Source organism: Schistocerca americana, chromosome 4 (genome assembly GCF_021461395.2).
Source record: "Schistocerca americana isolate TAMUIC-IGC-003095 chromosome 4, iqSchAmer2.1, whole genome shotgun sequence".
In the NCBI taxonomy this organism is placed as follows: Eukaryota; Metazoa; Arthropoda; class Insecta; order Orthoptera; family Acrididae; genus Schistocerca; species Schistocerca americana.
In genome coordinates this window covers 170,185,808-170,198,114 of record NC_060122.1, presented here as the reverse complement: position 1 = coordinate 170,198,114, position 12,307 = coordinate 170,185,808, and the positions used below count along the sequence as shown (strand labels likewise).

Below are 12,307 nucleotides of genomic sequence, written 5' to 3'. Positions count from 1 at the left end.
ACCCCACAAAAAAATTAAAAATATTTAGTGTAATGTAATATTTAGTGTAATGTAATATTTAGTGTAATGTAATATTTAGTGTAATGTAATATTTAGTGTAATGTAATATTTAGTGTAATGTAATATTTAGTGTAATGTAATATTTAGTGTAATGTAATATTTAGTGTAATGTAATATTTAGTGTAATGTAATATTTAGTGTAATGTAATATTTTGTGTAATGTAATATTTTGTGTAATGTAATATTTTGTGTAATGTAATATTTTGTGTAATGTAATATTTTGTGTAATGTAATATCTTGTATAGACACCTTTTATTAACCTTACACGTTCCACATCATTACGAAGTGTCGTATTCATGATCTATGGAACACGAACTGATCCACTATTTCGACTCAATACCTTCTATGGCCTTGCACGCTCATTTTCCACGTAAACATGCATCGACAAGCGCGCTGTATCGACTATGAAACATCACTGAATATGAAGTTTATCAAGATAATGAGGTCTGGAAAGCAAAACCCATGTCCTTCCCGGATGTGCCTCCAGCGTCACCGGAATCTCTCAAGAGGAACAAATATCTGACGGAAGCGATTACTGCACAGAGGTCGACGAAGGTCACACGCAAGGTGAGAGCTGGCTCTGTCAGTTTTCGACTAAAGACACGGAAGTTTACAAACGAAGGGTGCGTGTCCATAGTTTCATTGCTATTTCAGCTGATGAATTGATCTGAATAAGCTGATACGGGTAAATGTCCCACGAGATACTTCCCCACAACGCAGCAAAAGTCGCGCGCAAACTACCGCCGTTAGCGCGGTCTGCTGCACGCAGTCCGCCTTACTAACTACATTGACTTGGACGAACCATTGTGCAGCGACGGGAACAGAAGACCATGTGGGAACATGACGGCCAGAAAGCGGCATGCGCGTTACGTAAGTCGCGTCAGCTAGGCCCCTATTGATCCCAGGCCGGCCGCTCCGCCAAACACCAACTTTCTCCCTTAAGCCTGATATCGACTGGCCTCTACGTCACCTGTTTACCAAAACAATTCCGTTTGTCCTACAGCAATGCCAAAACGTTGACATTACGAGGGCAGTCATCGTCGTTTTCGTTCCAAAATAACGCTCCTCATTCACATTACGCTGGATGTCCCTTCCGAAAGAAAGATAATAGGGTATTATCTCCAGTATCATTTCTGATTACTTTAACTTCGTTAAATGTACGAGACTCACTGAACACTTTCTGGTTGCCTTCTCTATTATTTCCCTTTTAAAAAGACACTGTCAGATGCGAAAGCAGAAACCAGCGTACTTCGCTGGTATGTAATTAAGACTGTTGAAGTGCTTTTTCTACTATTTCTTTTTTACACACGTACGATGGGTGGTCGTAGTAGTTTATCACCTCGAAATAAACAAAGAGTGATCTTGAAAGTTTGCGATGTCATTAGTCCTTTCCTACGTATACACGCTTCGACACTTTTTCCACCAACGATGGGTGACTTCACAGAGCCCTTGGTTGTGGCCGGCCGGAGTGGCCGAGCGGTTCTAGGCGCTACAGTCTAGAACCGCGCGACCGCTACGGTCGCAGGTTCGAATCCTGCCTCGGACATGGATGTGTGTGCTGTACTCAGGTTAGGTTTAAGTAGTTCTAAGTACTAGGGGACTGATGACCTCAGAAGTTAAGTTCCATAGTGCTCAGAGCCATTTGAACCATTTTGAACCTTGGTTGTGAAAGTCTGCATTTCGGCCCTTCAGGAACGCTGCACCTCAGAAGTTAGGTCGTTGGTATTCTGCCACGTAGTAGTTTCTTCCTCCATGTAAGGTGTAAGAAGTCACAGAGTGCCGTGTCAGTAGTACAAACATTCTCTCTGAAACCTCCCGTAAGCTCGAGAGTTGCCTGTTATGCTCCTGTGACGGTTTGCCCTCTTACCAGCATAATTTGTTAGGACTACAACACGGCAGTCCAAAAAACTCTCAGAGTCAGCTCCGTGTTCTTGTCTTAATGCGACAATCGCTGCCGACCGACCGCCGTCTCATCCTCTACCAATGAGCGTCACTGTATGCGGTATGAGGGAGGGGGGGGGGGCATGGGATCAGCAGGCCACCCTTCCCGGTCGTTGTGGGCTTTCTTGACGTTGGAGATGCTGCTTTTCACCGAAGTAACTCCTCAACTGGCATCACGAGGTCGAGTGCACTCTGTTCCAATCCTCCCCAAGACGCGCTAACCACTGAGCTACTGAGGTGAACTAACGACAATTTTGTCTTCGCCATTTTCCGTAGCGTTTCCACTGATTGCTTTGCTACTTTATCACGAGTACATGATAGACGCAGCTCTCTTCCACTGTGGCTCTCCATCCGAACAGGTGTCGGAAGGGCCAACGGTACCGACCGACCGCCCTATCATCCTCAGGACCATAGGCGTCACCGGATGCGGAAACGGAGGGGCATGTGGTCAGCACACCGCTCTCCCGGCCGTTATTAGTTTTCGTGACCGGTGTCGCTGTTTCTCAATCGAGTACCTCCTCAACTGGCCTCACAAGGGCTGTGTGCTCCCTGTTTTCCAACAGCCCTGGGCGGACCCGTACGGTGTGACACATCCAAGTGCTAGCCAAGCCGGACAGCACTTAGCTTCGGTGATCAGACGAGAACCGGTGTTACAGCTGAGGCAAGGCCGTTGGCTCCATCGTACCTAGGCGACTAAAAACGTGATCTGGATTATGCTGACACAGATACAGCATTTCCGCAGTTGCCTAGTTTGCGCGGGATTTTTGAAGGGTGTGAGCAGTCGCGGAACCAAAGGGACGGTGACCTTTCTAAGTTTCAAAATGGTGAACAAGATGCTGAAAACTGATCCGTAACTGCTTTTCACCTTTTTTCATTATTACCTCGTTTGCCATACGCTGGTCTTTGAGCACCAAGGGCCCCACTTCCACAGCTACACTCCGAAAGCCACCATTCAGTGTGTGGAGGAGGATATTTTGTGTATCAGTGTCACTCCCGCCTTTTTCTGTTCCAGTCGCGAATGGACAGCGAGGACAGTGATTCCTGTTAAGTCTCCGTGTGGGCGTTCTGATTTAATATTCATGGGCCTTTCACGAGACGTACGTAGGAGGAAGAAATATATTTGTTGACACTTCTAGGAACGTACGCTCTTTGAAGTCTAACGGTGGACCTTAACTTGATGCAGAACGCTTCTCCTATAGCGCCTGCCGCTAGAGGTAGCTGATCATCTCCGTGGCGCTTTCGAGCTTACTAAATGAACCTGTGACGAAACGTTCTGCTCTTCTTGGATCTTTTCTATTTCCTTTGTCAGTCCTATCTGGTACATATCCAATACTGACGCGCAGTATGGAAGTGTTGCTTGTTTTGCAAGCTACTTCCTTTGTTGATGGACTACATTTCTTGAAAATTCTTCTGAATCTGAATCGTAGCCAGATATCTGCCTTACCCCCAATTAATTTAATGTGGTCATTCCACTTAAAATCGCTCTGTACGCATGGAAGTAACTGCTTCCATTAATTTCTCTTCAATTGTGTAAACAGGCAATATACGGTCTTCTCTCTTATGTATCCGCATTACGTCAAATTTGTTTACCTTGACGGTCAATTGCCACTCCCTGCAGCAAGTGTGTATGCTCTGCACGTCTTCCTGCAATTCGCTACAATTTTCTAGAGGTGCTACTTCTTCGTATCAACAGCATCGTCTGCGAAAACCGCCATTTATACATACTGTTAAAAGTAACAGCCTTTTAACATTCCCCGTGGGCACCCCCGAAGTGTCTTTCACGTCTTAAAACTTCTCTCCGTTCAAAATGACAAACTGTGTTCTACTTGCTAGTAACTCTTCGATTCAGTGGCACAGGTGGTCTGATATTCTGTACCCTCGTGTATTGTTCTCTAGGCGGCAATGCGGAACTGTATCGAAAACATTTCGAAAGTCAACGTAGACGCCATCTATCTGAGCGCTGGTATCTACTCATTTCTGGGTCTCGTGGATGAACAGAGCGTGCTGGGTTTCACATGATTGTTTTCGGAGCCCATGTTGGTTCCTACGGAGAAGATTTTCGGTGTCCAGAATTGTCTTGATAGGCGAGCATAAAATGTGTTCCAGAATTCTTGAAAACGGAAATGATCTGGCTTTTTCCAATAATCAGGAACACTTCGCTCCTCCAGGCACCTATGGTACACTGCTGCTAGAAGACAGGTACGTTCTTTCGTATACTTCGTGTAGAACCTAGTTGGTATCTTGTCAGATCCTGTGGCCTTTACTCTACAGAGTGGTTCCAATTGATGATGTATACCTTCGTCACTTATTTCGACATCTGTCATTTTGTCGTCAGTGAGACGACTTAAAGGAGCAGGTGAAGTGTTTTCTTCCTTTGGGAAAAAAGGCGTTTGGTATTTTGGAATTCTCTGGGTCACTGTTTCAGTGCCACTACAGTTACGGCGTATCTGAGCAGACTGATGGCTTCGATCAGTTTACTGATTTAATATAAGACCAGAATTTCTTACGCTTTTCCATCAACTTGGAAGATAGAGTTTCCCTTTGGTATTCACTGAACACTTCAGACATGAACAGCCCTCCTTACGCTCATTTTGGCTTCGTTTAATTTTTTATCTCATGCGATTCATTTTTCTTCGCACACAGATGGCATGCTACTTCGTCTTTCGTCATTCAGAACAGTTTCACCACACTGGAAAGCCGGCCGGTGTGCCCGTGCGGTTCTAAGCGCGTCAGTTTGGAACCGCGTGACCGCTACGGTCGCAGGTTCGAATCCTGCCTCGGTCATGGATGTGTGTGATGTCCTTAGGTTAGTTAAGTTTAAGTAGTTCAAAGTTCTAGGGGACTGATGACCTCAGTAGTTAAGTCCCATAGTGCTCAGAGCCATTTGAACCATTTTTGAACCACACTGGAAACAACTGTGCCTGTGTCTTAGGATTGTGCTTTGTTGCCGTACACTTCCACTAACTCAGCATAGATCGTTGCAGCGGCGTTTCCTTCAAACGCAAGAAACTTTATTGATTGGTGCCCCGTTTTATCAACGGGCTGAGCCATTTTGAGTTTGGCTATTCTAGCGATAGAGCGATTTCATTGTGTATCATATGCACCTGCGAACACAGAAAATTACTTATATAACAGTTTTTCCCTGGTGATAGCTACAAATACATGCCTACGACCTGGTACGTCACACTTTTAGATATCTCAAGTTCTTCGCAGATGATGCAGTACTGTACTCACAAGACGTGTCGTTATGAAGTTGTTACGAAATGCTTTTCCACTTGCAGCTAGTGTGAAGACTGCCAGCTGACACAAAATTAAAAATCCAATGTGCTGCTAGTAAATAGACGAAAATACACGAAATCGTCTGAGTACAAGACCCGTAATAAATTATTGGACTCAGTCACAACTGTCATGTATCCAGGAGTATCTCCTGACAGCGATTAGAGACTGCTCCTGGTCATTATGTTGTTACTGTTCTATTATTTCTTCCCCTCTTGTGATGTTTTGAAAGTAGAGCACCTGCTATAACTAGGATATTAATTATAATATAAATAGTTTGTATTTCTTCATACAACAGTCAGACTGTTACTTAACAATTAGTTTAGCAACATAGAAAAACGTAAGAACGATTTCACCGAGGATAAACTAGTACTTTTTTTTAATTACATCTATTCGTACGGAAAAAATATGGCAGGCATGTTTACAGCAAGAACTCTGAAACAGCTTAATTCACCCACTGGTGTTCTATGAAACTCACGTACAGCCCATACTTAAGTACTGTTTAGTGGTCTTTGACGCTTACCTGGTGAGATTAACGATAGACAAGAGCGATCGTAGCTGGAAATGGGGGAAAAATTCCGCCATATCACATACCCTCCACTTCACAGAGTACCGCTGTGTGTACAAATACACTACTGGCCATTAAAATTGCTACACCAAGAAGAAATGTAGATGATAAACGGGTATTCATTGGACAAATATATTTTACTAGAACTGACATGTGATTACATTTTCACGCAGGTTGGGTGCATAGATCCTGAGAAATCAGTACCCAGAACAACCACCTCTGGCCGTAATAACGGCCTTCATACGCCTGGGCATTGAGTCAAACAGAGCTTGGCTGGCGTGTACAGGTACAGCTGCCCATGCAGCTTCAACACGATACCACAGTTCATCAAGAGTAGTGACTGGCGCATTGTGACGAGCCAGTTGCTCGGCCACCATTGACCAGACGTGTTCAGTTGGTGAGGTGTCTGGAGAACGTGCTGGCCAGGGCAGCAATCGAAAATTTTCTGTATCCAGAAAGGCCCGTAATGGACCTGCAACAAGTGGTCGTGCATTATCCTGCTGAAATGTAGGGTTTCGCAGGGATCGAATGAGGGGTAGAGCCACGGGTCGTAACACATCTGAAATGTAACATCCACTGTTCAAAGTGCCGTCAATTCGAACAAGAGGTGATCGACACAAGTAACCAAGGCACCCTATACCACCACGCCGGGTGATACGCCAGTATGGCGATGACGAATACACGCTTCCAATGTGCGTTCACCGCGATGTCGCCAAAGACGGATGCGACCATCATGATGCTGTAAACAGAACCTCGATTCATCCGAAAAAATGACGTTTTGCCGTTCGTGCACCCAGGTTCGTCGTTGAGTACACCATCGCAGGCGCTCCTGTCTGTGATGCAGCGTCAAGGGTAACCGCAAACATAGTCTCCGAGCTGATAGTCAATGCTGCTGCAAACGTCGTCTAACTGTTCGTGCAGATGGTTGTTGTCTTGCAAACGTCCCCATCTGTTGACTCAGGGATCGAGACGTGGCAGCACGATCCGTTACAGCCATGCGGGTAAGATGCCTGTCATCTCGACTGCTAGTGATACGAGGCCGTTGGGATCCAGCACGGCGTTCCGTATTACCCTTGTGAACCCACCGATTCCATATTCTGCTAACAGTCATTGGATCTCGACCAACGCGAGCAGCAACGTCGCGATACGATAAACCGCAATCGCGATAGGCCACAATCCGCCATTTATAAAAGTCGGAAACGTGATGGTACGCATTTCTCCTCCTTACACGAGGCATCACAACAACGTTTCACCAAGCAACGCCGGTCAACTGCTGTTCATGTATGAGAAATCGGTTGGTAACTTTCCTCATGTCAGCACGTTGTAGGTGCCGCCACCAGCGCGAACCGTGTGTGAATGCTCTGAAAAGCTAATCGTTTGCATGTCACAGCATCTTCTTCCTGTCGGTTAAATTTCGCGTCTGTAGCACGTCATCGTCGTGGTGTAGCAATTTTAATGTCCAGTAGTGTAGTTCTGGAACACAACGCCTAGCATAAACTGAAACAATATACTACGCATTCGTCCAAATAGGACAGCCTATCGACGAATCTAGTACAGACTGCACGGGATAATACATCAGAAGCTGAACACGCCCACAGTACAAATGTACAAATGGTAGAAATAGTGGTATTACACACAGGTTTTATTTTGTTATGGCTTGACTTGGTAACATCTAACGAAGTGTCATTGAGAAACAGAAGAGGTCAGTGTGCCGATGGAAAGAGACAGGCAGCTTCCGGGCTGTTTATAGCAACCAACGACTACGGCCTTAAACCACCTTACACACAAACACCTATGTGATCGAGGTTTTGCATGTGTGTTGTACTCAGGAAGCAGCAAGTAAATTAATTATCCTCTTTCTCTGACTGGGTATCTTAATGGTAAGGCAGCTTTAAAAATCCGGAAATACATTTAAGTCCTGACCTAGTATAAAGTGTCCACTCGTTGTAAATCTTCAGCTTGAGTATGGGTGGCACGAGGCGCTATGTAAGTACTGCGCGGCAAGTTGGGAATTTGGGTCGGACGGACACCGTGCTCGGATAGCCGAAGCAGTTAACGCATCCCTCGCGTAACGCGGGACTTTTGGGTTCGAGTCCCGGTCCGGCACAAATGCACTTATTGCCACTATTTTCATTTCAGTGCCAAACAGCGACCAATGTCAGAATTGATTTCATTTCATCAATTCTGCTTTAGCTTCTCACTGACATTTCAATGTACTATTTACCCACCATGGAACGTTACAGACTTCCAACGTCTGTAACTGATGTTACTAGAAATTATATTACGTGATTTTCAAAACCGAACACACCAGACATGACAATTCTAATTGCTTTTATGTAGCTAAATATATTTGGAATAGTCTTCCAACTTTAGGCATTACATACATGCTGCAACTACATCTTACAGTTAATTTGGTTCATCTCTACTTCAATCTAAATGTTCTTTCGCGTGCTGAAATTCGTGACCGTGCTGTCATCAGTATGGAAAGCATTGAACTATGCATATGACTTATGCCCAATTCTAAGCCTGCGAAGGAGATGTACGACTGTCTACTAGGATTTCATGCTGCTTCTTGTGCACCGATTACAATATTTACAGTTACTATTACGACCAGATGTGACGTCCATGCCAACGACAATCTTGGTCCGAATACTATTTACGTTTACACATCTAAGTATTGCCATAAGTGAATGTAAGAGCCAGAAAAATACAGTCAACCACGGGGTAGAAATTTGGACCTTTTATTCATTACCAAGGTATTCATCCGAAGGTGACAATACGATGGCAAGAAATGGGTAGCAGTACTCAGTACCCAACCGTGGTTTAAATCTTCAGCAAGAATCAGATGCGGTGTGTGTGAAAGAACATACAATATTCTTATACTGTAGTGCACAGTGCTCCCTTTAATGGCCGGAAACTTCGCACACAAGACAGAAGCATTTGATACTGTGACTGCATAGCCTGCATGTACCATAGGAGCTGTAGGGGGTGAAAGGGGGGGGGGGGGGTGAAGAGAGAGACTGTCCCGATAAATTACATACGGCTTCACTCAGTTTGCTGTAAGCAAGTAGCCCATAGTGTGGTTTACAGCAGTACTTAGTGAGTAGCGTGTGTTCTTGGTCTTAACTACAAACAGTTATGCTGCTGTTCGTAACAGACGCCTAGCGTGCCGTAAACAGAACGTTCTACGTTGTGAACTAGTCTAACGCGAACTTTTTGTTGTTATCACTAGCCGAGGCACCGCCAGCAAGCAAGCTACAAACTGCACTGGTCTAAGCAGCAACGCCAGCTGTTTCGCTGGTCGCCACGTGTCTGTGGGCCTACTTACTCCCATCGATCCGCCCGGCTGTGAAATCAATAGGGCGAACAGATAAAGGCGGCGGCGTTTCGCGGTACGCAAGTTGCCCCTTAGATCGGCGGCCTCTCTTTTACTGTACAGCTCGGACAGGTGAGAGAGGAACGGCTCTCCTTTAGAAGCGCTCACGTGACGCCTGGTCCTGGCTTCAGACTTAACTCACCGACAGAGGCTCCTGCAAGTCCAGCGTGTGCCTCATCGCGGTGGCCGTCCCAGCAACACTAGGTCACCTCCACTCCACCCTCTGTGCCGGCCCGCGAGAGGCGGTCGCCATGGAGACCGGCCGTGACGTCAGCGTCGATACGCAGACACGCCGCCTGCCGCCGACAAAATACGAGCGCGCCCGGTCGCGAAAGTGACACGGGAACGGCATCCGACCTGTCCATTAATAACAAGATACTGCACGTGTGCTGTCAAGATCAAAGGAGTCGGCGAGATGGTATCGCTGGAAATCAGTACGAGCAACAGTACGGGATTGTTGGTTCGCCTCGACGTAGACTCATTGTTTCTTATCGTTAATCCAGTTTCAGCGACCAGTAATCGCCCCCGCCCCCTCTCCTTTACCATGTTACGATTCTTTAAATAATCGAACTACGTTTCTAAGAGAAACTAGCTTCTCAGGCAACTGAATGTTGTTGACGTCATATCTCCTGAGCGAGGCGTCATTCAGCGATGACGTCAAACCTAGGCAAATAATTTATTTACGAAGTATTACCACTTTTAACATGCAAGTCAGACATGTCATACTGAAGCAACCGCCAATTGCAAAGATTAACGAATCAACAGAGCTTACTGATCACTTATTGCTTCCGTAGTCCTCATTTGAACTTTAGATCTGACTGTAAGACTTGAATTTGCGATGTATCGCGTGATCAAAAAGTCAGTATAAATTTGAAAACTGAATAAATCACGGAATAATGTAGATAAAGGGGTACAAATTGACACACATGCTTGGAATGACATAGGGTTTTATTAGAACCAAAAAAATACAAACGTTCAAAAAATGTCCGACAAATGGCGCTTCATCTCATCAGAATAGCAATAATTAGCGTAACAAAGTAAGACAAAGCAAAGATGATGTTCTTTACAGGAAATACTCAATATGTCCACCATCATTCCTCAACAATAGCTGTAGTCGAGCAATAATGTTGTGAACAGCACTGTAAAGCATGTCCGGAGTTATGGTGAGGCATTGGTGTCGGATGTTGTCTTTCAGCATCCCTAGAGATGTCGGTCGATCACGATACACTTGCGACTTCAGGTAACCCAAAAGCCAATGATCGCACGGACTGAGGTCTGGGGACCTGGGAGGACAAGCATGACGAAAGTGGCGGCTGAGCATACGATCACCACCAAACGACGCGCGCAAGAGATCTTTCACGCGTCTAGCAATTTTTTTTTTCTAATAAAGCCCCATGTCATTCCAAGCATGTGTGTCAATTTTTACCTCTCTATCTACATTATTCCGTGGTTTATTCAGTTTTCAAATTTCTACTGACTTTTTGATCACCCGGTACATTGCCCTTCCAAACCTCCAACGGCAACGAACAGTAGCATAAGAATGGATGAAACACACTGGATTTTAGAGTTACCAAATGATGAAACAACTTACCACGCAACTGACTAAAATCTAGAAAACCAATCTGCGTCAACCATGGTCAACGCGGACCAGAAATCTATAATCTAAGAGAGGAACGAAGAAATCAGCGAACATCCTTCCGTGGTCGTAATAAGGTAAGTAAAACAGATCCACAATCAAACCCCTGGGAGCCAACCAACCAAGTAAAACGTGGAGCATCCTCAAGCGTATCAGAACAGACCACGCCGTGACGAAAGCAACGCTACAGAATTGGGGAAAAAATTCATTGCTACCTAGAACGACAATATATGTACCAATTAACTCGCTGGGGAGTCTGGTAAGCCGTTTGTAGGCCAATTGAGAAGCTACCTGAATGAGAAGTAGCGAAACCGATCACGAGAACTTACAACGGCCGGGAGACCTGTGTGCTGACCACATGCCCCTCCGCACCGGAATACGGTGACGGCTGAAGATGAGGATGGCACGGCGGCCGGTCGGTACCGCTGCGGCTTCAAAGGCCTGTTCCCATTTTATCTTGTTTTGTATCAACTTAATTGTATCTACTGTAATATAAATCTTTAAGCCATACGTAAAGTAATTAAATACTAAATTTTGTCGTACATTCGTAGGTATATTTATATTCTGCCTTACATTTATTGCGAGTAGACAGCTGTGAGAAGTAACAAATAAAACTCAATGATGTGAAGTTTTGCGTAAAGTTTGTTGGAAGTCATTAAATGCTCTCGTTTGTCAATACTGGATGAATATAGTGTGTGTGACAATTATAGGTTCACGGACCGCAGAGAGAACAAATACGTCGGTATTAGAGTATAGAAAACCAGATTATTCTTTGGAAAGTCTGATACTGAAGCAAAAACTGACACGCTTTAGGCACATCGTGAGCAAACATGATCCGCTAGAGAAGACGTTAACGCTGAGGAAGATCGGAAGCACAAGGAGAAGAGGGCGGTATAGGATGAGATGGATCGATGACATCGCAGTGGTAATAGATTCCAACCTGGAAAGTCTGCGGGAGAAAGTGCAGGGCGGAGGATATGGCGTGCCTTAGTTCGCGGGGTCACGGAAAGTCGGAATCGAGTGAACGAAGCGCGGAACAGTATTTAAGTGCACAGGGCGGAAAAAAATACTTCTGATGGCAACGTATTGTGGAAAATAGTTTGGGGGAAAAGGAATCCTCTACCCAAGGCGGATACACAAATCCGCACAGATCTGACTGGCAAACCTTGCGAATAGCCGCCTGCTACTTCAAAGTGTTCATTTTGCAAATAGAAACCAACACGGAATACATGCTATGCCCTGATAAGGCTCGCCGATAGTCAATCAGAACCGTAAACCCACATTTTCATAGAACAGACGTTTCTTACGATCAACAGTAAACTCATTAACAACAAGGATGAATTGAAGGTGGCGTATCGTATGAGGAAACAACAACATGTTAATGTAGTGACACGTTGCTTCTACATTGCTACTGTTGTCTTCAGTATGAAGACTGATTTTGTTGCAGCTC

The 12,307-nt window shown here is 45.1% G+C and overlaps 1 protein-coding gene across 4 annotated transcripts in view; it reads right to left on the bottom strand.

The window, feature by feature from the left end:
- LOC124614028 (hexokinase type 2) overlaps positions 1-12,307 on the bottom strand; it is a 412,702-nt gene that overhangs the window by 106,537 nt on the left and 293,858 nt on the right. For 2 of the 4 annotated variants that reach the window (XM_047142848.1, XM_047142847.1), the window contains exon 1: positions 9,364-9,414. The exons of 1 other annotated variant lie outside the window; for it this stretch is intronic. In XM_047142848.1, the coding sequence (XP_046998804.1) occupies positions 9,364-9,399 (36 nt within the window). In that variant the 5' untranslated portion in view covers positions 9,400-9,414. Of the gene's footprint in view, positions 1-9,173; positions 9,195-9,363; positions 9,415-12,307 lie in introns of those variants that run through there. One more of the 4 variants, XM_047142851.1, reaches the window with a different exon arrangement.